Source organism: Pan troglodytes, chromosome 12 (assembly GCF_028858775.2).
Source record: "Pan troglodytes isolate AG18354 chromosome 12, NHGRI_mPanTro3-v2.0_pri, whole genome shotgun sequence".
NCBI lineage: Eukaryota > Metazoa > Chordata > Mammalia > Primates > Hominidae > Pan > Pan troglodytes.
Window position 1 is genome coordinate 68,540,710 of NC_072410.2, and position 27,726 is coordinate 68,568,435.

General features: G+C 41.4%; 1 protein-coding gene across 17 annotated transcripts in view; it reads right to left on the bottom strand.

Annotated features, from left to right (window-relative positions):
- The window catches only part of ACYP2 (acylphosphatase 2), a 339,796-nt gene that overhangs the window by 201,605 nt on the left and 110,465 nt on the right, over positions 1 to 27,726 (bottom strand). Inside the window, exon 6 of one of the 17 annotated variants that reach the window (XM_063789870.1) lies at positions 23,368 to 23,575. The exons of the other annotated variants lie outside the window; for them this stretch is intronic. Within the exon in view, the coding sequence (XP_063645940.1) occupies positions 23,448 to 23,575 (128 nt within the window). The 3' untranslated portion in view covers positions 23,368 to 23,447. Of the gene's footprint in view, positions 1 to 23,367; positions 23,576 to 27,726 lie in introns of those variants that run through there. 17 annotated transcript variants of the gene reach the window in all.

Here is a 27,726-nt window from a genome sequence, read left to right on the forward strand (position 1 = left end):
CAGAACTAAGTAGGACAGGTATACTTTAAAGACAAAGAAATAGTCTTAGAACATTTAAGGGATTGAATCCCATCTAGAATCCGGCCTTTTGCGGAAAAATTCAGTGTTCTTTCCACTCTGCCACACTGCTTTCAACGGTCTTTCATTCACTCATTCAACAGATGTTTACTGAATACCTAGTATGTGCCATGTGTAGGTGCTGGGGAGAAGGTGATGTTTTATTTAGTAATAGGGGCCAGGCGCAATGGCTCATGCCTGCAATCTCAGCAATTTGGGGGCCTGAGGCAGGAGGATCACTTGAGCCCAGGAGTTAGAGACCAGCCTGGGCAACATGGCAAAACCCTTCTCTACAAAAAATACAAAAATTAGCCAGACATGGTGATTTGGCTGTAGTTCCAGCTACTCGGGAGGCTGCACCTGTAGTCCCAGCTACTTGGGAGGCTGAGGTGGGAGAACCACTTGAGCGAGGGAGGTAAGCCATGATCATGCCACTGTACTCTAGCCTGGGCAATAGAACGAGACCCTGCCTCAAAAATAAATAAATAAATAAATTTTAAAAATTTAGAGATGGGGGTAGATTAGGGCTTAGAGACGTTGTCTGGGAAGGTCTCTGGGGAAGTGATCGCTGAAGAATGGATAAGAAGAAACCAAGAAGAAAGGTGGGAGAACTTAATCCACGCAGAGGGAATAGCATGTAGAAAGCTCGAGTTTCCCAAGTAGGAGAAACTGAAAGAAGCCCAGTGTGGCTGCTGCATTATAAAATATGAGATGGTGGCATTAAATACAGCTTTCAGTCAAGGCAAGGAGAAAGGTCATGCCAGGCTGTGGAAGCCACGGTGGAGTCTGGTTCCTGTTCCAAGTACAGTGGGAAGCCGGGGAAGAGTGCTCAGGCTCTATGTTGCATGCTGCAAATCAGAAGTTTTCCTGGGGGGAAATTTCCTGAATTGTTTTCAACAAAATAGTATTCAAAAAACATCTGAATATTTCCCCAAAAATATCTTCCAGAGACCACTAGATAGTTTGCTAACAATTGTGTAGGCTTCGAAGGGAATACCTGAGCTACATGACTAAGCTTGCCCTTTTATGGTTATCCATTTTACTACACCCCAATTTTAAAATAAATATATAATACACTATAATACCAAAGGTACATAGTGGGAGGCTCTGATAATTTCCACTTCTTCCTCATGAAGGAATTTATGAACACTTAGTCATTATAATCAAAGGAATACTTTCTTTTCTCATCCTATCTTTATTCTGTTCTCCAAGACTACTGATCATCATCCATACATCAATGTACTCTTGTCCCACACCAGACAGCATCAGTATATATCTCCCATCAGAATCCTAATTCTACATGCCAGATGTTCTTAATCTGTACATTTGGAACAGCTCGAAGTTCATTTTAAGTACCAAGTCTCTACCACCAATAGAGGCGGTACCCACAGTTACACTCAGGAAAATACTGGCTGCCTGCTTTCTTGTTCAACCTGGGGCTGGCTTTGGTCTGTTTAGCTTAGCCTTGCAGCACTCTGTCTAACCTGCAGGATCTGACTGGCATCTGTATTCAGTGTAGCTGCAGGCATTTCCTCTGCCTGCTGCATGACCTGGCCGGCTAGGGCAAAGGGTGGGGAAGGGGAGGGGTTTATTCTGCTCTATTTGGCTACAGAGCAACATCAAGCTGCATATGAATCACTCATAGTACTCCCTGTGGGATACCATTAAAGATCCTCTGATATTTAATGCTCAGAACACTATTCTCTAATATTTCCTATTCACTTTCTTGAGCTCTATATTTTCAAATAAATAAATCATATTTCATAGTCATAAAAACATGTTAGAAGAATAGGAAGAAAATCAATGGCCCATTTTACAGATGAGAAAACTGGGCCACAGAAGTTAAATCAGAGTAATAACTAAGCCATACAACTATTCAGTGTTTAGAATGAGGATGAGTAAAAGCATAATACCCATTGCATGGATCTATGTTTAATTTAAAACAGTAATCTTGAATAAAAATGTAAATAACAAAGTTAGGAAGCAAATGACAAACTGGAAAAAAAACATTTCCAGCATGCAAAACTGAAAGGAATTAAGATCAAGGTTAAAATGTTAGGAACACCTTAAAAGCACTGTCCTAACAGCAAAATGGACAGATAACTCATAAAAACCCAAATGCAAATGATCAACAGATATCTGAAATAATGTTAATGAATGAATGTGAAATAAAACAATGATGTGGTGGACATGTGTTGCTTTTATCTATGCATTATTCCTTCTCCCCAACTTTTGATAGAAAACTTCTTTCTCACACACTCCAACATGTGGTTGTGGGAGAGCTGATGATACTTGTAATATAAATTTTTTCTTTTGCTGGCGCAGTATCCACTCTTTTTTTGTCTTTTACAAACCCTCTTTCTCCCCTATTAGTCCTTGTGATTTTAGGGGAGCTAATGCCTTCCCTTACCCTTGTGAAGGGGTGGCATATAACCCAATCCTAACTCATCAGATTTTTTTATCCCTCTGCTACAATGAGAGGTAGGGATGGACACAATTTGGAAGCCAGGCCAACCAAAGTCTTCCTTCCTCAGAACCTTTGTGGGACCCATTAGAAATGAGGTATTCCCTTTGAGACCCATGAGACTGCTGAATCATTTAACCCTGGAGCTATCAGGAATCATTTTGCCAACAGGCAAGAGAGAAAGCCTGCCTCAGAATGAAGCCAACAAAGAGGAGAGCAGGGCAAAAGATAAAAAGCAAGTCCTGATGATATTGTTTGAGCCCCTGTTCCTGAAAGAAGAACTCTCAACTAGACTTCTCAGTTGCATGAGCCAATATATTCTTTTTTTTTTTTTTTTTTTTTTTTTTTTTTGGCTTAAGCCAGCTTAAATTGGGTTTCTATCATGGCACTTAAATGAGCTCTGATTAATGTAGGATTAAATCAGAGACAACAAAGATGTCTCGTTCCTCTAGACCTCCTTAGCTAAGATGATATAAGCCTAGACCTGCTTGCAACCATGCCTCCCTCCTTAGAAAAAAGTGTCTGCAATAGAAGAGGAATGAGGGATAGCGCTTTCTGTGACATCATTTGAGTTCTTGAATCAATCAACCCTGAGGCCAGCACCCTGATGCACGAGGCAATAAATCTCATTATTTGCTTAAGCTGGTCTCTAACAAGTGTCTCTCATTGTAACAATGTCATCAGCTCATTGTATAGAGTTCCAAAACAATTATATCTTACTTGTATTTGTCCTAATATAAATGAGATATCAATTTTCCTAACATTAAAAATAGTAATACCCAGTGTTATTGATGATATGCTGAAACAGACTCTCACACACTGCTGGCGTTTGGATACAAACATTTTGTAAAGCAATTTGACTATAGTCCTCAAAAGCCTTAAAAATTATATACATTTGAGGGAGGGATGAATAGGTGAGGGACAGGGGATTTTTTGGGCAGAGGAACTATTCTGTATAATACTATAATGGTGAATACATGACATTGCACATAGTCAAAACCCACAGAGCTGTAATACAAAGAGTGAACCCTAATGTAAACTGTGGACTTTAGTTAATAATGTGTCAATATCCATTAATCTATTGTAACTACAAATGTATCACACTAATCCAAAATGTTAATAAGAAGTGAAAATATGTCGGAGGGGGATGTATATGACAGCCCTCTGTACTTTCTGCTTCATTTTTCCGTTAAGCTAAAACTGCTCTAAGACATAAAACACACTAATTTTAAAAAGGAGAAAGGGAGGAAAGAAAGAAAGAAGGAAGGAAAGATAGATTACACACACTTTACCTGGCAGTTTTTTTTTTTTTTTTTTTTGAGACAGTCTCCCTCTGTAACCCAAGCTGGATTGCAATGGCGCAATCTTGGCTCACTGCAAACTCTGCCTCCCAGGTTCAAGCGATTCTACAGCCTCAGCCTCCTGAGTAGCTGGAATTGGATTACAGGCGCGCTCCACCATACCCAGCTAATTTTGGAATTTTTAGTAGAGACGGGGTTTCACCATGTTGGTCAGGCTGCTCTCAAACTCCTGACCTCGTGATCTGCCCACCTCAGCCTCCCAAAGTGCTGGGATTACAGGCGTGAGCCACCGCACCCGGCCCCTGGCAGTTCTTCAGTTATAAATCTCTCCCAAGGGGAAGAAAATAGGCAAGAATGCAAAGATATAAACAAAACAACTGTCATGAAGTTGTTTATTACAGTAAAAAAAAAAGAATTGGAAGTACTCAAATATCCATCAACTTAAGTAAAATTAAATAAATGATGATTCACATGCAGTCTTGGAGGATGATAATGTTGATCAAGGGTTCTTCCCTACAGGCCAGGACTGAGCTGCAGGGGTTCAAATGCAGCTCTCTCACAGGGCTATTGATGGATTCTTTGAGGCTCCGTGGGGTCCTCCGACCACATAGCTCCCTGTTGTGGTGAGCACTATGGGGGCAACTAGTGGTGCCCTCAGCTGCTAACTGCTGGCATTCCCTTGCCCTGGCAGGCCACCCTCTTTGGTGGATTATTTCCAAGAAGGCTTAGCCCAAGTACCTTGAATTGCTTAAAAACCTTCAAGAGTCTCCTAGCACCTACAAAGTCCACATTTCTTGGCATGATATTCGAGACATTTTATTAAGTGCTTCAGTTGACTGTTCCAGCCTCATTTCCCATTCATAGAAGAGTAGTTTTAGTTTTTTGAAAACACCAGGTACTTTCCTCTACCATTATTCAAAAAATAGAAAATAGTTCCCTGTGAATCGGCTGAGGCATGAATGGTCAATTCAAACTACAGTTTTAAATATCTTAAATACTATTCCTGACATGGACCAAATAGGAAACGAGTTAAAATGTGGCATGATTTTGTACAATTGGTGGAGTATTAAAAAAGGAGGATCTCGGGTGGGTGTGGTGACTTGTCCCTATAATCCCAGAACTTTGGGAAAGTGAGGCAGGATGATCTCTCCAGCCCAGGAGTTCAAGGCCAGCCTGGGCAACAGAGGGAGACCATATCTCTAAAAAAAAAAATCTTTTTTTAATTAGCCAGGTGTGGTGGGGCACAGCTCTGGTCCCAGCTACTTGCAAGGCTGAGATTAGAGGATCACTTGGGCCGCAGAGGTTGAGGCTTCAGTGAGCCGTGATCATGCCACTCCACTTCAGCCTAGGGAACAGAGCAAGACTTTGTCTCAAAAAAAAAAAAAGGAAGTATATATTTTAACATAAAACTAGAAACATTCTTTGACTGGCATAGGAGTTCTAACACTGACCCTACAAAGTGGAAAGCAAAGAGTAGTTTTTGGCTATACAGTGAACTAAATCTGGAAAGTCAAAACATGTAAATGTTCATTTATTATTTTTTACAATTTTGGAATAAATTCACAAACTACAGAAGACTAAATTGTGATTACAGAAAAGAGTATGTGATACACCTGGAAGACTTAAAGTTGCATTTAACAGAAGTAAAAGAGAAGAACAGGAAAATGCAAATTAAAACCACAAGGAGATACCACCTCACACCTGTTAAAATGGCTGTGATGAAAAAGATAAACGATAGTGTTGGCGAGGGTGTGGAGAAAAGGGAACACTGCGCATTGTTGGTGGGAGTGTACATTAGTATAACCATTATGGAAAACTGTATGTAGGTTTCTCAAGCAATTAAAAATAGAACTGCCACATGATCCAGCAATTCCTGGATACGTATCCTAAGGATATAAAATCAGTATGTTGAAGAGATACCTGCATTCCCATGTTCACTGCAACATTTTCACAGTAGTCAAGATATGGAGCTAAAAAAAATAAATAAAAGATATGGACCTGAGTGTCCATCAGTGGATGAATGGATAAAAAAAAATTGCTTTATAAACATAATGGAACAGTGTTAACAAACAAGGAAATCCTGTGATTCGTGACAACATGGATGAATCTGAGGACATCGTGTTACACAAAATAAGCCAGGCACAGAAAGACAAATATCACATGATCTCACCCATATGTGGAATCTAAAAACACTGATCTCATAGAAGCAGAGAGTAGAATGGTGGGGACCAGGGTCTGGGGGTGGGAGTGGAGACTGGGGAGACGCTGGTCAAAGGACAAGAAATTTTAGCTAGACAGAAGAAATGAGTTCAAAAGATCTACAGTATAGCATGGTGACTATAGTTAATAACAACATGTTGTATACTTGGAAAATTGCTAAGAGAGTAGATTCGAAGTGTTCTCACCACACAAAAGTAAGTATTTGAGGTAATGCATACGTTAATTAGCTTGATTTGGCCATTCTGCAACATATACATATTTCAAAACATATTGTACACCATAAATGTATACAATTTTTATTTGCCAATTAAAAAATAAACAAGAAACAGTTAAAAAAAAAAAAAAAAAAAAGGAACAGCAGGTGAAGGGAACCATCCAAGCACAAACATCCTCAACTCTTGGTTGATGGAACACCAAATAGAGGTTCTAAGATACTGTCTGCAATCAGCTGGGCACAGTGGCTCATACCTGTAATCCCAGTGCTTTGGGAGGCTGAGACAGGAGGATCTGTTGAGCTCAGGAGTTTGAGACCAAGCCTGGGCAACATAGCAAGACCTCATCTCTACAAAAATTTAAAAAATTAAGCTGGTGTATTGGTGCATGCCTGTAGTTCCAGCTACTCAGAAGGCTGAGGCAGAAGAATCACTTGAGCCTGGGAGATTGAGGCTGCAGTGAGCTATGATCACATCACTGCACTCCAGCCTGGTGACAGAGTGAGACCCCGTCTTTAGAAAAAAAAAAAAAAAGGGACATTGTCTGAAATCAGAGAGGACCAGCACAGTAGCAGAGGTTAGTGACCAAATTATGTTGGGAGAAGGGAGGCAGGACAAGCAAGCTAAATTGCATCCATCTTGGTATCTAAATCAAGTAACAACATGTTTGGAGATATCAAGCTAATCACAAAAAGAACTAAAAGCAGAAACTGTTCAAAGAAGTTGCCTCGGGAGAACAAGTTAAAGGACACTATGAGAAAGCAATCAGTCAAATCCAGAATATAGGACATTCCATGGGACAACTGCCCTCGTTTCTCTAATGAATCAATGGCAGGGAGAGGAAATGAGTTATAGAAAAAAGGACATTCAGGAGACAATGAAACAATCAAATTCAACGTGGGCACTTCATTGGGGGATCCTTTGTTAGAACTTTGAGACAATCAGAAAAAGTTAATAATGAACTGGATATAAGATGATGTTAAGAAATTGTGGCCAGGTGCAGTGGCTCATGCCTATAATCTCAGCACTTTGGGAGGCTGAGGCAGGTGGATCTCCTAAGGTCAGGAGTTCAAGACCAGCCTGGCCAACATAGCAAAACCCTGACTCTACTAAAAATAATTTTTAAAAAATTAGCCAGTCATGATAGCGCGGGCCTATAATACCAGCTACTGGGGAGGCTGAGGCAGGAGAATTGCTTAAACCTGGGAAGTGGAGATTGCAGTGAGCTAAGATCACACCACTGCACTCCAGCCTGGGTGACAGAGGGAGACTCCACCTCAAAAAAAAAAAAAAAAAAAAGGAAGGAAGGAGAGAAAGAAACAAGGGAGGGAGAGGGAGGAAGAAAGAAGAAAGGAAGGAAGAAAGGAAGGAAGGACGGAGGGAGGGAGGGGAGAGAGAGAGAGAAAGAGAAAGAAAGAAGAAAATAAAAGAAATTGTTAATTCATTAGGTATAATAATGGCATGGTGGTTAGAGTTAAAAATATCTTTTGCAGTTATAGATACAGGGAAGCATTTCTAGCTAAAATAACATGACGTCTCAGATTTGCTTTAAAATGCTCCAAAACCACCCCTTCCTCCCCCGAGAATAAAGAGGGACAGAGAAACAAGGCTGGCCGAATGTTGCTAATTGTGGAAGCTGGATAATAGATTCCTAGGGTTCACCATACCTTTCCCTCCTTTCATGTATGCTTGAAAATTTCCAAAATATTATAACAGTGTGAGAACAAAAATTAGATTTAAAAAATCCAAAATAATACACTGTTGTTGTGTTGTTATTGTCACTTTTTGTAACCAGGTGCCTCTGAGGAATGGGATAGGATTTGGGGAACAGTGGTGCTGGCAAGCTTTTCATAGTTTTCATTTATTCAATGAATACTTACTGAGTCCTGCAATGCATGAGACACTGTGTAGACACTTTAGGGAAATGAAGAGAACAGATCAAAGTCCCTGTCCTCATGGAGCTCACATTCCCATCAGGGGAAAGAGACAACAAACCATAGACATATTAAGTTATAATATGTAGAAGTGGGTAAGTGCTGTGAGGAAATAAGTGGGTTAAGAAGGACCAGGAGTGGGGCCAGAGCTGTAGTTTTAAATAGCAAGTGCAGGGAAGAGCTCATTGAAAAAGGTAACCTTGGAACAGAGACTCGGAGGAGGTGAAAGATATTATAAACCCTTTTGAATTATTGCTTTTTAATTATGTTCATGGATTACTTTGCTAAAAATAATTGAAAAAGATTCCTTTAAAATAAAATATTTCAGGCTGGATGTGGGGGCTCATGCCTGTAATGCTAGCACTTTGAGAGGCTGAGGCAAGAGGATTGCTTGAGGTCAAGAGTTCAAGACCAACCTGGCCAACATAGCAAGACCCCTGTCTCTATTTTTAAAAAACAGATTAAAAAATAATAATAAAATAAAATAAAATATTTTGCCTGGCCATGGTGGCTCATACCTGTAATCCCAGCATTTTGGGAGACTGAGGTGGGCGGATCACTTGAGGCCAGAAGTTTGAGACCAGTCAGGCCAACGTGGTGAAACACCATCTCCACAAAAAATACAAAAATTAGCTGGGCGTGGTGGCACATGCCTGTAGTCCTAGCTACTTGGGAGGCTGAGGTGGGAGGATTGGTTGAGCCCAGGAGGAAGAGGCTGCAGTGAGCCGAGATGATGCCACTGCCTTCCAGCCTGGGAGATAGAGCAAGACAATGTCTCAAACACACACACACACACACACACACACACACACACAGTTGGGCCAGGCATGGTGGCTCACACCTGTAATCCCAGCACTTTGGGAGGCCGAGGTGGGTAGATCACCTGAGGTCAGGAGTTCGAGACCAGCCTGGCAAACATGTGAAACCCCGTCTCTACTAAAAATACAAAAAAATTAGCTAGGCATGGTGGCACATGCCTCTCATCCAAGCTATTTGGTAGGCTGAGGCAGGAGAATTGCTTGAACCTGGGAGGCGAAGTTTGCAGTGAGCTGAGATGGCACCACTGCACTCCAGCCTGGGCAACAGAGTAAGACTCTGTCTCAAAAAAAAAAAAAATTTTTTTCTCCCCACCATGTCTCCTTCTCTGCGTATCAAAATCTTCCTTTCTTTTGCAAGCCATCCATGAGTGATCCTGCCTTCATGAGGTCTTTTTCATCCACAGCCAGAATTAACCACTTTTTTGTGGTTTTTGTACATTGCCAGTATCTCTAACATGTACTTCATTCTCCTATGTAGGACAGCTCTTCATAGGTTTACTAAGCATTTTACTTTTCATTATTTTATTTACACTTCACAATGATACTAAGTGGGTTTGTTTGTTTGTTTGTTTTTTGAGACAGAGTCTTGTTCTGTCACCCAGGCTGGAGTGCACTGGCATGATCTCAGCTCACTGCAAGCTCTGCCTCCCAGGTTCATGTCATTCTCCTGCCTCAGCCTCCCGAGTAGCTGGGACTACAGGCGCCCACCACCACGCCCGGCTAATTTTTTGTATTTTTAGTAGAGATGGGTTTTCACCGTGTTAGCCAGGATGGTCTTGATCTCCTGACCTCGTGATCCACCCGCCTCGGCCTCCCGAAGTGCTGGAATTACAGGAGTGAGCCACAACGCCCGGCCAAGTGGTTTTTATTTAATATCATTGTTATTCCCACTTGACAGATGAGAAAACTAAGTCTCTAAAAGAGGAAGTGACCTGTACCCAGACACAGAAACAGCACCTGAATTCTAGGCCACATCCTCTGAATCAAACATTATTACTTCTCTCTGCCTCACTCACTACCTCTTTATCATTAGTTGTTTCCAAAAGTCTTGTTTTAATGTTAAAATTAGATTTGAGTCAAAGTACTATTTGCATACGATATTAATTTCGGTAGTTGAGAAAATCTTAGAAGGAAAAGCAAATCTCCCACCTAATCAATCTGCAGTCACATTTTGCAGAGACAATATTCTTTTCAATATTTCTACTTTTAGTTCTTCCGGCGGTTGTCTGTGTAACTCTAGAGAATATGCTTACACCTTTACATATTGATTTTTATCACCCTTAGATATTATCTGCTGACTTCCTCCTGTGAAGGGGGAGGACTTAGCTCATTTGCATTGCCCTAATGTCTTAGGTTAGGTTCCCTGGGAAACTGACTCTCAGGCAGAGACTTACGTGTAGGAGGCACACAACTCTGGAGCAGTGAAGGCAGCAGAATTGAGCTGCAGGAGGAGTTTACCTGCTGTGCAGTCGACAATAGAAGCCTCAGCCCAACCAGTGGGAGCTCAGAGCTCCCTTCAGAGTTGTCTACTCTGAGCGATTGTACCCCACCATCAATGGGTCGTTGGATGAAGCCTGGGGCACATAAACTTAGAAAGCCAACTCTCTTTGGCTGAGGACAATTCTAAAAGAACTCAAGGTAGGTTGTCAAGCAGCCAGTACTTCTGGCAGCCAGAGAACGAACATCATGGTCCTAAAGTGGGGATCTGAGCAGAGCACCATGGCATGCATCACTGTACACCCTCTATGTCACCGGAACCCACCTGCCTCTATAGTAAGTTCACCCCATTTGAAATTAGCTACCCTGGATTTCTGGTTTGTTCCTTCATTAGGAGAACCTTACTAGAATGTCAGGGGGCCAAGTTACAGTCTTTCCCTCTGTAGCTGCTCTCAAAGCCACATCTGAGACACTCAATTTCCCTCTTCCACTACCAATTCTAGATTCCCCTCACCCTCACCTAGCACCTGTGCTACTCTAGATGGCTTAACTGGTGGACGATTCCATTCCTCATCCCTGATAAATCTTAGCCCTTTGTCACCCAACCCTGTTCCAAGGCTGATTATAGGATAACATAGGTTGGCTACATTGTTCACTTACCATCACAACTGGGCAGGGGAGAAAGAAGAGATGCTCCTACGGATCAGCGGAGTGTCAAATATATTCTTCTCTGTCCCACCATGAAGCAGAAATCCCAACTTCTCCTGATTATCAGGATCCATTTTTCCTGCTGAAATGTGGTTCCTGTCCCTACTCTTCCATCTTTCATAACCCACTTGTAAATGAAAGTGCCTATAAGACAGCTCTATTCCATTGTTCCCCAGCACTGCAAATTCAACATCTTCAAAACTGAACTGACATTTTTTTCCCTTCCTTAAACTGCTCTTTCTTCTTCAACCATCCAGTACCTCTGCTGGAAACCTGGTTCATCTTTGGGTCCTCCAACTCCCTCACCCTCTATAGCCGCCTTATAGCTCTGTAAAGTCTCCCTCCTAAATGCCTTTTAAATCAGCTTCACTCTCTTTCCCCACAGTTGCTGCCCTTGTCCGGGCACCCCTACTTTCTCACACGGACTATTACAAACACTTTCTTTCTCCAGTCTTGCTCGTACTCCTCCCACCAGCATCTCTGAGGTATAAAAATGAGAAACAAAGAGACCTGGAACTAGAAATGTCTCTATCTAGAGCGACATTTAAAATCAAGAGAGTTGGCTGGGGTTAGTGGCTGACGCTTGTAATCCCCGCACTTTGGGAGGCCGAGACGGGTGGATCACTTGACATCAGGAGTTCGAGACCAGCCTCACCAACATGGCAAAACCGCATCTCTACCAAAAACACACAAATTAGCCGGGCATGGTGTCACACAACTGTAGTCCCAGCTACTCAGGAGGCTGACGCAGAAAAATTGTTTGAACCCAGGAGATGGAGGTTGCAGTGAGCCGAGATCGTGCCACCACTCCAGCCTGGGTGACAGAGTGAGACTCTGTCTCAATAAACAAATAAATAAATAAAATCAAGAGAGTGAGATGTGCTCTAAGAGGGACTTGAAGAGAAAAGAGATAAGGGCATCTGCAGAGGCCATTAAAGAAAAAAATAGCCCTTTTGTTATTTACCTTCATGGATATAAAATGCTTATGCTGCAACATTTTTTCTCATCTTTTTTCCATGTTAGAAAGTATATATTGATTTCCTACTATTTTGGAAAATGAGGATTTAGCTTTCTTCCTGTGTTCCCCACCCCAATATACACATGCTTTCCCCTGTCCTCCAACTTAGTTATAGTTTAGATGTACTAAATCAATATTCAGAGATTGCTTCTTTTCATTTGATAAATACTCCTTTGAGCTGCTTTGAAATGTTGAGTTAAGACATAAAATAACCCCTTTTGTCCTTTTAATCATTACAGGCAGACTCTTGTAGGTGTTGAGAAACATTAGTAGAGTTTCTTCTCTGCCTATTTTAAAAATAGAAAAATGTATTTTAAATCAATCAACAATTATGTCAGCGTTCATTGTGTCCAAGGCAACGTCATGGAAACAAAGATGTCTAGTGTAGAATTCCTACCCTCAAAGCACCAACATGTAGATGGTAAAATCATCCAAATACATGGAAAACAGGAACAAGTCTATGCAAGTGCTGCCTAACAGATCTCAAGAGTCAGAGGAAGAAGTCCCGTGCATGGAGTGGCCCAGGACAATGATACAGAGGAGGGGAACAGAGTTGAGGGATTTGATAAGCTGCAAAGGAAAATAGGTCAAAAGGCAAAGAGAAAGAGGAAGAGTGGTCCAGGCGTAAGAGAATCCTAGAGTACTCTAGGCAGGATTGGCAAAGGCAGGAAGGGAGGAAACACCGTTTCATTTTGTTTTGTTTTGAGACGGAGTCTCACTCAGTTGCCCAGACTGGAGCGCAGTGGTGCAATCTTGGCTCACTGCAAACTCCACCTCCCGGGTTCAAGCAGTTCTCCTGCCTCAGCCTCCTGAGTAGCGGGAATCCAGGCGCACGCCACCCCGCCCAGCTAATTTTTGTATTTTTTAGTAGAAACGGGGGTTCACAACATTGGCCAGGCTGGTCTCAAACTCCTTACCTCGTGATCTGCCCACCTCGGCCTCCCAAAGTGCTGGGATTACAGGCATGAGCCACCGCACCTGGCCGAAAACACTTTTTTGAGGATGCCAAGTAGCCCAGTTTCATGGCAAAAGAGGTTCATGCAGTAGAAAAGCAGGAGATAAAGGGGCAAGGCAGGGTGAGAGCAGAATGTGATAGGCTTGAATGCCAAGAAGAGGATTCCCAACATTTTCTCATCATCAAAGTTATTAGACAATGAAGAACACATGGGCAAACTTTTTTTTTTTTTTTGAGACAGAGTATCATTCTGTCGCTCAGGCTGGAGTGCAGTGGTGTGATCTTGGCTCATTGTAACCTGCATCTCCTGGGTTTAAGAGATTCTCCTGACTCAGCCTCCTGAGGATTACAGGTGCCCGCCACCATGCCCTGCTAATTTTGGTATTTTTAGTAGAGACGAGGTTTCACCATCTTAGCCAGGGTGGCCTCGAACTCCTGACCTCAAGCGATCTGCCTGCCTCGGCCTCCCAAAGTGCTAGGATTACAGGTATGAGCCACCGTGTCTGGCTGAGCAAACTTTTTAATAGTTAAAAAGTCCTTAATTCAGTGGGAAAAATGCTGAATTATTAGGTGACTTGATGAACATGTTAAAGAAATATTAGGTTGGTGCAAAAGTAATTGCTGTTTGGTTTTGGGACCTCGTCTCACTCTGTTGCCCAGGCTGGAGTGCAGTGGTGCAGTCACGGCTCACTGCAACCTTGACCACTGGGGCTTAGCCGATCCTTTCACCTCAGCCCCCTGAGTAGCTGGGACTACAGGCATGCACCACCATGCCCAACTAATTTTTTAATTTGTTTTGTAGAGATAAGTTCTCACTATGTTGCCCAGGCTGGTCTCGAACTCCTCAATCTTCCTGCCTCAGCCTCCCAAAGTGCTGAGATTACGAGAGTGAGCCACTGCACCAGCCATAAAATACAATTTGTATGTTGAAAAATAGTAATAAACTTCATAGCCAGGAGATATATATATATATCTGAACTTCTGGCCTCAAGCAATCTCCTCTCCTGTCTTGGCCTCACAAAGTGCTAGGATCACAGGCATGAGGCACTAAGCCTGGCCAACATTTTTAATATTAAAAATAAATACTTAGTTAACAAGTTAACACATTGATTCAATTAGTATTTGTTATTCAAGGTTCATTGACTGCTTAGTGTATCAGCTCTGAACTCTAATAATTAAGCTAAATATTGGGAAGTAAAATTATAAATAAGAGCTAGTCCTTTGCTGTAAGGAGCTAATAATCCAATGATAGAACAAACTTTCTCAACTCCATTTTGAGAGCAGCTCTAGTTTTCCCAAGAAATATCTGAAACCTATTAGCATAGAAGTCCCGTTAATGCACTTTATTGATCTTTCCTACTATCTTATCTTTCTTATTTTCTTATCTAATAGTCTTATCTAACAGTCTTTCAGCTGTCTGTAGAACATGCAATTGTGGGCTGTAGGGCTTCAGAATACAGATAGAATAAAATGTTTTATGGTGACCGATAAGAATGTGTGTGGTCAAAACACAACCTTGTCCTTGTCCTCACTGTACTCTTTCTGATATACTAAGTGGGAATAACCTTTCCCCGATCTGAAATGAAAACCCTGGCAGACTCCATAACTTTTCAGCTTAATCTTAATTAATAGGCCAATCTATGGTCACTTTAAGCCACAGTCTCAATTCAATAATTAGAATATCCAGTCCAAGATGTTGAACAGAATTCGGAAGTTGATTTAGAGGCGATTCTTCTTCCTGTGCAGCTTGGCCCTGGGGCAGACTGGAAGCCTGCCGTGAGAAAGGGGGTGTGGTTGGCTTCTCTCCCTCCACCTCCACCCCAGGCTCAGTTTGCCAGTCAGTCTCTGACCCCGCTGAGGAGATGGAGAGGGCAGAGTAAGAGGCTTTGTGCTCGCAGGCCCTGGCAGACACCTGAGGTTGACTCTCTGGTGAATAACTTACAGGCTCCTCTGAGACTCCCTGTGGGGCCCCTTCCATTGCAGCAGGAGGGACAGTGGCCTGTGACCCGTTTCACAGTAATCCAGCTTGCCTCCTGCTTCTTGAAGCTGAGGTCCCTCCACTCCTCTAAGTAGTTCTGTTGAACATGATCCAACATGACCTCATGCTGGCTTTCTCTCTCTGGGCCTCTTCTGAGGAATGTGGAAAACACATATACTTTGCCCTAACACTCTCTGGAATACAGGCTGATTCTAACCTAGCAACACTCTTTTGGCTCCACTAGAAGAGTTGCTAATCCCTCCTCTTCTCACCTTTCCAGAGAGGAGTTAGACGCCAGTCCACAAAGACTCCCAGCTGCAGGGGCCATGTATTAAACTGTCCAAAGAGTCTACTGGAAGTACCCCTTACTTGGTGAGGTAGGATCTGTGTCACAGCACAGCCTTCTCCGAAGAACTCCTCCTCCAAAAAGTTCTCCCATCTTTGCATAATCTAACCGCTCTTCTTCCCCTGCCACTTTTTATATCCTTAATCTGTGTGAGAGTCTTGGAAAAATTTCCTTTGTAAATTTCACATTCGGGAATCTGTCTCTAGCATCTTACATCTATTTTTTCTCAGTATCTTGGTTGAAACTTCAGTTTTAATGTCCTGCTACCTATCCATCCATCTGTCCGTCCCTTTATCCACTTATTCACCTGTCCATATGTCTTGAGCAATACTTTTAAGGAAAAGTTGGGGGCAATAATGAAGAAGGAGATAATAGCAGAAAGAGGTGTATTCAAGAATGAAATTAGGTGGCTCACACCTGTAATCCCAGCACTGTGGGAGGCCAAGGCGGACAGATTGCTTGAGCCCAGAAGTTTGAGACTTGTCCGGGCAATGTGGTGAAACCCCATCTCTACAAAAAATACGAAAAAATTAGCCAGGCATGGTGGCACATGTCTATAATCCTAGCTACTCGGGAGGTTAAGGAGGGAGGGTCACTTGAGCCTGGGGAGATCAAGGCTGCAGAGAGCCATGATGGCGCCACTGTAATCCAGCCTGAGTGACAAAGTGAAATCCTATCTCAAAAAAAAGAAAAGAAAAAAAGTGAATGAAACTAGCAGGTTAATGCCAAGAAGATTAGAAACATTTAGCATCCAAAAATAACAAATGTACACTTTAATTTCTAAAACAGATATTTGTCTGGACATGTGTACAAGTGTGTTTCCCTAATGCAAACTTTCCCATGGATTAATATTATAATTTTCAAATGCTTTGTTTTCATTGATGATTTCTATTCATGTTACATTGGTTCCTTAAACTCTAACTGGCCTATTCTTACCCATACCTTAAACACAATAGTGTGTGCAAAGGCTGCTTCTGAGAAAGTAATTGCTCATAGACTGTCAGAATTTAGTAGAAAACGTTAATCTATAATTATTTTAAAATAGCTCTACTAGTTGCCTGTAGATCTGGGTATCCTATGGCATAATGTTTTATAAGTATCCTGGTAAGTTTGGAAAATCCTGTGCTAAACCATTATCCAGGTTTCCTTTTTGTGGGACTTCCCAGAATTATAATTTACAAATGTGCTTTGAATCTGAAGAAGATAATTTAATATGCAGTGTCTCCAAACATTTGACCACAAAAATCCTTCAGTTTAAATGGGAACAAGAGTTTAGGAAACACTGGCTTCATCTATGAACCTGTAGCAGTCTGCGCTTGTTTCAAATGCCTAGCAAACGCGCACTTGCGCGCGCGCACACACACACACACAATTTGTCTTTCCCATTGGAAACTCCTAGGATGCTAGTTCCAGCTCCTTGATGTAATAAGTTGCTCTTTGAAATGAGGGAAACAGACCTGGTTCTCAGACCAAAATGATAATAAATGATGCAGCAAAATATAGAAAAGAGAAATATGTTAATCTCCTAAATACCTTATATTCTTTGGAGAATATTTTATGCTTAACTACCCACTTCCCACACCCGCTTGTGAGACTCATGAGCCAAGGGAACAGCCACCTTTGGCTCTCCCTCTCCCATCTGAAGTCCTCCCCACAGCTCACTCTCCCCTGCCTGCCCTGTGTAGGTTTTAGAGGAACAAGGCCTGAACTAATCAATAACTGACCACCACATGTCTAGTGCAGAGGTCTTTATGAGTGTTAGCCTTCCAGTTCTGCAAAAAATGTAAAAGTGCCTGTGCCGGGCCCTCTAGCTCACACCTATAATCCTAGCACTTTGGGAGGCTGAGTCTGGTGGATCACCTGAGGTCAAGCGTTCGAGACCAGCCTGGCCAACATGGTGAAACCCTGTCTGTACTAAAAAAACAATAATTAGCCAGGCCTGATGGTGCACACCTGTAATCCCAGCTACTCTGGAGGCTGGGTCAGGAGAATTGCTTGAATCCGGAAGGTGGAGGTTGCAGTGAGCCGAGACTGCGCCACTGCATTCTAGCCTGGCAACAGAGTGAGACTCTGTCTCAAAAAAATAAAAATAAAAAGTGACTCAAAGAAACTTTTAGAGTCACCAGAGGTCAGAGGCTATATATAGTCTTTATATATATATATACATATTTTTCCCAACATTTTATTTTGAAAAACTTCAAGCCTTCAAAAAAGTTGAAAGAATGATATAATTAACAGCCATATATTCTTCACTGAGATCAAATAATTTTAACTTTTGCCACATTGCCTGTCTCCTCCCACCTCTCTCTCTCTGTCTCGCATCTCTATCTCTTTTTCCATACACAGTAAGTCCTCACTTAAAGTTGTCAATAAGTTCTTGGAAACTTCAACTTTCAGAGAAACAACTTATAACAAAGCCAATTTTACCACAGGCTAATTGATATAAACTAGAGTTAAGTTTCTTCAGCATATTTCTGGTCACAAAAACATCACCAAACTTCTGAAGCCCAAAACACATAGTATTAGACACTGAGATAAATGTGAGCTATATACACATTTAAGAAAGATGAATTAAAAAAAAAAGAAAGATGAATAAAAACTAGTAAGATAATGATTTGCCCCCTTACTCCAGTTTAATGTCACAGGTGGCCAGAGCCCATCCTGGCAGCTCGGGGCACAAGGTGACAACCAGCCCCGGACAGTCCGCAGTCCCGTGGCAGGGCGCACTCTCACACCCCAACAAGCACCCACTCACTCACACTGCCACCACGTGGACACGCCAGTGAACTAAATGTGCACAGCCTTGGAACGTGGGAGGAAACTGGATCACCTGGAGAAAAATCCCGCAGACGTGAGGAGAACGTGCAACTCTACACAGACAGTGGCCCTGACCAGGAATATATTTCCAGGAATGATTTTTTTTCTCATCAATGTTATAACAAACTCACACTGAACAAAATGACGTTGAACAAAGAGACTTATTTGAGGACTTGCTGTATTGTTTTTTTGAAAGTAAGTTGAAGACAGAAAATTCCACCCGGAAACATTCCCCACGCCTCACCTAAGAATAAGAACATTCACCTACATTATCACAATACCATCATCACATCTAATAAAAAGATAACCTCATTTCAATATTATCATCTACTATACGGTCCATATTTAAATTTTCCCAATGAGGGATTCCCTGAGCATCAGATCTTTTCTTGCTCAGGCTGGACACAGGTGGCAGGAAGAGGGCAGTGCAAGGCAAGTTGCTGACTATGACAAAGCCCCGGGAAGCCAGGCCCTATTTTGCTGACTCTTACAGCACTACTTTCCTAATAAATAATACTGTTAATTGTTAAGAGTAATCAAATGTCTGGCTTCAGTGGTTGTGAATGTGATTTTTACTTCCAGCAAACCCATAAGAAGAAATCAAATCTGAGTTATTTATGAGTAAAAAATAAACTGAGGCTGAGCACAGTGGCTCATGCCTGTAATCCCAGCACTTTGGGAGGTGGAGGCAGGTGGATCACTTGAGGTCAGGAGTTCGAGACCAACCTGGCCAATATGGTGAAACCCCGTCTCTACTAAAAATACAAAAATTAGCCGGGCATGGCGCATTCCTGTAGTCCCAGTTACTCAGGAGGCTGAGGCATGAGAATAGCTTGAACCTGGGAGACAGAGGTTGCAGTGAGCCAAGATGGCTCCACTGCACTCCAGCCTGGACGACAGAGTGAGACTCCGTCTCAGAAAAGAAAGAAAGAAAAAAAAAAAAGAAATAAACTGAATACTAAGATTTGCATTTAATCCTTGAACGGACATTTCCTAAATGGATACCTTCTCTAGGCTTTGAAGAATTCTGACATATAAACCTTTATTCTATTTTTGGAGTAGTAGAACCTTATTTATCAGGTCACCTTTCACCTCCACCAAAGCCCATGTAAGGAGCTGAGCCTTTAGAGATGGAAGAAACGTTATACTCTGGGAAAAAAATAAATTGGAAATTATACTTTTAAAAAATCATTATTGTTTTATATTTGGGGATATTTGGGACATTTCTCATCTTTTCAAAATTTATAATTTGGTGTGATTTCTTGTTCTGTTTAAATATTCACTTTTGAACTTAATTTTACATTTGTAATCTTGCATTCTCTTTCTAAAGAGAGCGCTCAAAACTGTACAAGCATCAGACTACTCCAAACTGAAACCTGGATCTGCCCTGGGTCAGTTTTCAAGGTCAATTTTATGGGATTTGGTCAGTTTTATGTAGAATTTGGTTTGGGTTTTAAAGATGTTTATGCCCCAGGGTCTGGGGGGATGTAAGAGCATATTCTGTCCAGATTGTGCCTTTGCGGGGATGGGGAAACAGTAATTATCAGCAGGACTCTGGAGCTTCTTGACAGCAGGCCAGACTCTCCTAAGATGTTTGTGTAGAGAGTCATTCTCCATCACATGTGTTTGGTTCTTTTAATCCTCCTGGTTTCACTATCCTTTCCCATCACCCTGTTTGCTGCTGACCACACCAACAATGGCTGTTCTCTGTAAACTTAGAACCTTGATTTCTCTTGAAAGTAGCAATCCATTGGGTTTTGTCCCAATCGAACATTTTGGGTCAGCTGTGGGAAGTAAAGTCTTTACGGCTCACAGATAAAATGTCATTGAACAAAGAAGACTGGTGTGCTGCCATCAGAGCTTCAACTAGAATGGGAAATAAAGATAATGTGTCAGCTTCACATGGCTTGCCATTGCTGTGGTCTCTGTCTGGGAAGCTAATGGCCGTATTTATTAGCCCTCAAGAGAGACATCATTCGCAAACTGACCCCTGGCGGGTGGCAGCAGACTAACATTTGTGCTTGCTTCAATAACAGATCCTGTTGCTGGGAACCGACATGGGCAGCCGTTGCCATGACAACACATCATGCAAGTCTCTAATTTCCTCTGTAATTTTCCTGAGAAAATAGTGACTATTTTTTTTTCTTTTTTTTTTGAGACAGAGTCTCACTCTGTGGCCCAGGCTGGAGTGCAGTGGCATGATCTTGGCTCACTACAATCACTGCCTCCCAGTTAAAGTGATTCTCCTGCCTCAGCCTCCCAAATAGCCGGGATTACAGATGCTCACCACCAAGCCCAGCTAATTTTTGTATTTTTAGTAGAGACAGGGTTTCACCATCTTGGCCAGGCTGGTCTCGAACTCCTGACCTCAGGTGATCCACCACCTCAGCCTCCCAAAGTGTTGGGATTACAGGCATGAGCCTCTGTGCCTGGCCATGACCACTTCTCAGTCCTACCTAGGAACTTGAGTTTTGCCTGCAAGACCATGAATGTCAGCCCATAACTCAAATACCGTAGGTTTGTCAGTACTAGAAAATGTTGCATAGATTTAGGTTGCAAACTATACAAAATAAGCTTAAAGACATGTGAAACCATGACAATGCAGAAATGATTTAAAAATTGATTATTGGAGGAAAGTTATCTTATTTTAATAAGGAAGTATTTGTACTATAAAGGAACTATAGGTTGGGCGTGGTGGCTCACACCTGTAATCTCAGCACTTTGGGAGGCCGAGGCAGGGAGATTGCCTGAGGCCAGGAGTTCCAGACCAGCCTGGCCAACATGGTGAAACCTTGTCTCTACTAAAAATACAAACATTGGCTGGGCATGGGAGTATGCGCCTGTAATCCCAGCTATTCAGGAGGCTGAGCCAGGAGAACCGCTTGAACCTGGGAGGCAGAGGTTGCAGTGAGCCGAGACCACACCACTGCACTCCAGCCTGGGCGATAGAGTGAGACTTCGTCTCAAAAAAAAAAGAAAAAAAAAAAAGAGCTATATATGTGTACAAATTATGTTTACTAACATAAATGAGGAATAATGAAAACTGATTGATATTTCAAAATTCAGCTGCATCATTAGAGATCCTTAATATCCCATCCCTTCTCCTAATTACTGTGATATGCCTGTCAGATCAGGGTTAGGATTCAGGGACAGCAGCTCCAGGCTGGGGCAGGACAGGGGGTTTGTAAATCTCTTGTGGTACCATATATGGAGCAAACTGAGACTTGAAAAATACTTGTGCCTTAGGCCTTAGAATTATGACTGCCCTCTGAAGAAGCCCATACGAGCTTCCTGGAAGATGACAGACATGTGGCCTAATCATCCCTGTTACCTCAGCTCAGCTGATAAGCCAGCCAACCGCCAGTCATGACGGTGAGGCCATCCCAGATCATCCTGTGGCCAGTCACCCCTCCAGGTGGCCACACATGGGAAACTGAAATCAGCTGAGCTGACTCAGAACAGGAGAACCACCCACCCGACCAGATCATCAGACATGTAAAAGCAAAAGCAGATACCTAATGAAAACAAAAAATCTCTCTCATGAGGTATGTAGAGTCATGCATCAGTTAACATTGTAAATAGCCTTAACGTTGGAAATGTGTCACTAGGCAATTTCATCATTGGGCAAGCATTACAGGGTGTGCTTATACAAACCTAGATGGTATAGCCTACTACACACCTGGTCTATATGGTATAGCTGATTGTTCCTGGGCTACAAACCTTTACAGTATGTGACGGTACTGAATACTGTAGGCAGTTGCAACCCAGTAGTATTTCTGTATCTAAATATATCTAAACATAGAGAAGGTACAATAAAAATACAATATTATAATCTTATGGGGCTACCGTTTTCTATGCGGGCCATCCTATTAGAGGTGCATTGTGGATGGAAATGTCATATGTACTGCAGGACTGTACTTGATAATACTGCCGTTATTATTACAAATACACCGTGCTTTTTATTTTTTTCGATGCGGATATTTTGAGATAGAGTTTTTCAGAATTCCAGTACTCATGGAGCACAAACTATAGCAGTATTATAAACAGAACTGAGGAGGTCCACATGTAGGCAGACTCCTCGAACACTGATTTCAATGAGGATATCACAGAATTCATTGTCTGCCACTATAAAAATACGATGAACTCAAAGAATATTTGAGGTTATTTTTGCTCAAGAAAATTTGAAAAGTCCTGAAATCATATAAACCATATATGAAACATGATAGAGGTTTTCTCAAATTTGACAAATCTGTTCAAAATGCTGCAAAACCAAAAGAAAGTTTTTTTAAGCTATAGAAACAAAACAGCCAGGCATGGTAGCTAACCCCTATAATCCTATCACTTTGGGAGGTTGAGGCAAGAAAATCACTTTAGCTGGGGAGCTTGAGACCAGCCTGGGCAACAGAGTGAGACCTTGTCTCTATTAACAGGGGAAAAAAAAGAGGCCGGGCACGGTGGCTCATGCCTGTAATCCCAGCAATTTGGGAGGCCGAGGTGGAAGGATCACCTGAGGTCAGGAGTTGAGACCAGCCTGGTCAACATGGTGAAACTCCATCTCTACTAAAAATACAAAAATTACCTGGGCATGGTGGCAGGTGCCTGTAATCCCAGCTACTCGGGAGGCTGAGGCAGGAGAATCACTTGAACCTGGGAGGTGGAGATTGCGATGAGCCAAGATCATGCCACTGCACTCCAGCCTGGGCAACAAGAGCGAAACTCCATCTCAAAAAAAGAAAAAGGAAAAAAAAAAGAAAAAAAAACCCACAAATTTTGATCAACTGCAACATTGGATTCTTTCTATAATAAGATTACGGTATCTCTGTAATGCTAATACAAAAGCATTGTCTCATGAAGAGGACATCAAAGAAACTGCATCCCAAAAAGCAGGAGAAAAAATACCAGAGATGTGTCAGGCAGATAATAAAACAATAAAAATATTGTTTTTAGGGTCCTTGCTTCCAAGATGACAAAGAAAAGAAGAAACAATGGTGTTGCCACAAAGGATCACAGCCATGTGCAGCCTACGGATAAGGCTATTAGGTTCATCATTCAAAACACAGCAAAGGCTGCAGTTGTTAGGGACATTTCTAAAGAATATCTTTGATGCCTATATGCTTCCCAAGCTGTATATGAAGCTGCATTATGGTGTGAGTTGTGCCATTCACAGCAAGGTAGTCAGGAATCAATCTTGTGAAGCCCACGAGGGCTGAACATTCCCATCTTGATTTAGACCTGCAGGTGCTGCCTCATTACCTCCACCAAAGCTCAAGTAAGGAGCTGAGTCCTTAGAGACTGAAGAAACATTATTCTCTGGAAAAAGAAGAAAATGGAAAGGATAATTTAAAATATTATTGTTGTTTTAGATTTGGGGATATTTAGGATATTTGACACCTTTTCAAAATTTGTAGTTTGGTATGATTTCTTGTTCTGTTTAAATGTTCACTTCTGTACTTAATTTTGCATTTGTAATCTTATATTATTTTTCTTAAAGAGAACTCTCAAAATTGTGTAAGCATCAAGCTATTCCGAACCTAAACCTGGATCTGTCCCTGGTCAGGTTTCAACGTTGGTTTTATGGGAATCACTTGATATGGACTCAACAATGTCATCAAGGATTTCCTTTATTTCCATCCCTCTGCTCTGAAATCTGTGATGTCAGCATCACCCTAATGCTGCCTTTTTGACAGTGACAATGGAGCTGACTTCCTCCATGGAACTGTAGCAGTTCCAAGCTTTCATCTGTACTGTGTGCCATCCAGAAGGAGAGGGACAGCTGGTTTCTCATTGTTCTCTCAGAAGAATGAGAAAGCTCAAACAGAAGCTCCCATCACTAATGTGATTCCTAAATCAGCCACATTCCCCTTCCTGAATGCTGATTGGCTTAGGTTTGATTACCTGAAGAACTTAATGGTAGCAAGGTGGATGGAATTACTAGAATGGGGTTAACCCTCTCCCCAAGTCTCCTGGCTGGTACACAGTAAAGGTGAAAAGAGTGCTTGGAAGACAACCACGATGTCCAGTGGAGGGAAGACATGAGCACACCTTAGATATTCTATGGACTAAATTCTACATCAAGTGTCAGTCATCTAGGAGACAAAGATAAACAATAACTTGATACCTCCCAGCTCCTCCTCACTGAGACAGTCTCTTCATTTTAAGAGACTGTTTTGGTTTGAGATATTTGATTCTAATACTACTACAAAAGGAATTTAGAAACTGCAATATATCTCACTTTTAAAGTCTCTACTCATTCAGTAAACAAACAATATATGCCTACTGCATACCCTTCAAGGAGTGGGACACAAAATGAAATTTTTGACATCATAAGTTAAAAAGCTTATTGAGGCCGGGCATGGTGGCTCATGCCTGTAGTCCCAGCACTTTGGGAAGCTGAGGAGGGTGGATCACTTGAGGTCAGGAGTTCCAGACCAGCCTGGCCAACATGGTGAAACTACATCTCTACTAAAAATAGAAAAATTAGCGGGTGTGGTGGCACATGCCTGTAATCCAGCTACTCTGGAGGCTGAGGCAGGAGAATTGCTTGAACCCAGGAGGCGGAGGTTACAGTGAGCCAAAATTGTGCCACTGCACTCCAGCCTGGGTGACAGAGTAAGACTCCATCTCAAAAAAAAAAAAAAAAAAAAAAAAAAAAAAAAAAGCTTATTGAGATGTCTTAAGTGAAAAATTAAAATAATAAAATGTTTAAATAACTGAAATAAATAAATATTTGTTCAAGATGACAATAGAGGAGATGATGCAAGATGGTACAAGGATAGCTTCCAATGAGTTGTACAGATAATAATAATAGCGACAGGAGCTGGTTTCCATATATATATATGCGTACCATATATATATATGGTACGCATATATATATGATTTGCATATATGTATATATGGAAGCTATTACTTTTTTTTTTAGGAAGATATCACTTCTTATTGGGACAGTAGATGGCTGTCCTAGCATCTTCCTAGCATCAGCACACTTCCCTGTGTCAGAGATGAGACAGAAAATGCAATCATTGGCCAGGCACACTGGCTCACCCCTGTAATCCCAGCACCTTGGGAGGCCAAGGCGGGTGGATCATTTGAGGTCAGGAGTTTGAAACCAGCCTGGCCAACCTGGTGAAACCCCATGTCTACTAAAAATACAAAAATTAGCTTGGTGTGGTGGTGAGCACCTGTAATCCCAGCTATTCAGGAGGCCTGGGAGGCCAAGGTTGCAGTGAGCAGAGACAGTGCCATTGCACTCCAGCCTGGGTGACAGAGCGAGACTCCATCTTGAAAAAAAAAAAAAGAAAGAAAGAAAAGAAAGTGCAATCATTGCTGCTTCAGTAGACTGAGGCGGTTTGCTTAGAACATAGTCCTAGTCTAGCATTTCATAACTTGTTCTCTTAGTTGCTAAAGAAGGTGAAGTGGTTCAATGGAATGAGCACTAGGCCAGGACACAGAAGACTTGGTTCTACTTCCAGCGCTACTACTAATTTACATAACACCTTAGGAAAGTCACAGCCTTTCTGTGCCTTAGTTTGCTGGGAACATAAGCCAAACTCCCACACAGATTATTCCCCTATTCTGTACTTTCTAGCCTCCTTGAAGGGCTGCTTCCCTTGCAGAACAATTTTGCTGGACACTCTAATGGTCAGTCTATCCTCACAAGCCACTTCTCTGCCTGGTTACCACTTCCTCTTCTCAGAAGTCCCCTTTCCTTGTACTGGCTGTCTTGTCCTTGTTGATAATTATCTTCCCACCTCCAGCAGCCGTGCTGCAATACTGCATGCACTGATAATTTTTTAACCTTTATCACTAGCTCTGAGTTAGCATTTAGATTAATTTATTGCACAAACATTTATAAGTCCCTATATATGCTAGGCAGAGAGTTAAAAATAAAATGTTAAACAACAACAACAAAAAGTTTGCCCTTATAAAGCAAACAATGGATAGATGCACCAAGGAGCTTATAGTGGTAGAGGGGAGTCACAAACAAAGGTCTTTTGCTCCAACTATGAGAACTTAGGCAAGTCATTTGAATTCTTAGGTTAGCTTAGATGAGTCTAGGACTTCTTCCATTTCCAAAAATCTCTAATTCTGCTTCAACCTTGTTCTATTTTGTGAAAATGTATCTTACATTTCAACAACAACAACAAAAACCAAGATAGAGAATCTAAATGCATTAAATAGTAACTCAAAGTCAGGGTAGGTTTCATTAGCTCTGTATACAAAGAAAAACACATTATTGAAAACCTGATTTATATGTGTATGTGTTTTTAGTAAAATTCAATACGGTTTTGTTTCCAAATAACAGTTATTTAGAAGACCCTGAAAACCTGATTCAGGATTACAGTTAAATAGAAATAATTTATAAAAATAGTTAAGGCTCACAGAGGTGAAATTACAAAGACAACTTTCAGGACTCAGTATAGACAGCTGCTAAGTGTTATCTTTTTCACACACTGTGCAAGCTATATTTGACCACTCCTAAGGGGCCCTGATCTAGCCACCACCTCCACTCCAGGCCAAGCCAAATGGCTGCTGTACCCTCTCTCTCTCTCCCTCCCTGATCCATCTCCAGGACTATGAGTTCTTCAAAATTCCTTCTCCAAAACACTCTGGCCTTTTTTTCTCTTGGTTCTGAAAAATTAAATTCATCTTCTAAATGATATTCTATATAAAAATCTATTAAACTTCTAGACTAGTTAATATTTTTATATTCAATATTTTGTGATGCCTATTTTGATATTTTTAGTACATTATTGTCTGGGTAGATTATTTAGTTAGGGACTGGGCCACTGGAAGCCTAGCTGCCAGTCCTTTCTCTGCCATTAACTAGCAGTGCGATCTTCCATGAGCTTCTCAATCTCTTTAAGCCACCATTCTGCAATCTACAAAATAAGGAAATCAGACTAGATATGCTATTTTTAAATTGCTAATTGTGCAAGTAATGCATACAATATATTCTCCGTATAAATTTTAAATACAATGCAGTTAAGTTTGAAGTTCTCTTTGGACTTCCCCCGCCATTTTCTCAAGCCCAGTACCTTTTCATTTCTCTGGTGTTATCAGTTTGGCATCTTCTTCCAGAATACTTTCTTTACACTTACATAAGCTCCCCACCAGATTTAATATTTTACATATGAAAAACTAAGCAGTAATTATGCAAAGAAATGAGAGTTCAACTTGTGTACAAATGCATCATTTTCCAGATGGGAACATTTTCATTTTTGGCCCTAATGAATGTTCTAAAAACAATATTAAATCTAAAATCAAAACACTTTTTATAATGCAAAACTCAAAATATCTGCTACAAAGAACTCATAAAATATAAATATTAATAAAAAAGAGAAATATCAATATGAGTGACATATTTTATAACCTTTAGCTATGTAAAAGGTTTACGAAAAGGGAAACTTCTAGAGGTAAATATTATATCATTTTATTACGAGAATTTTTTTTTTGAGATGGAG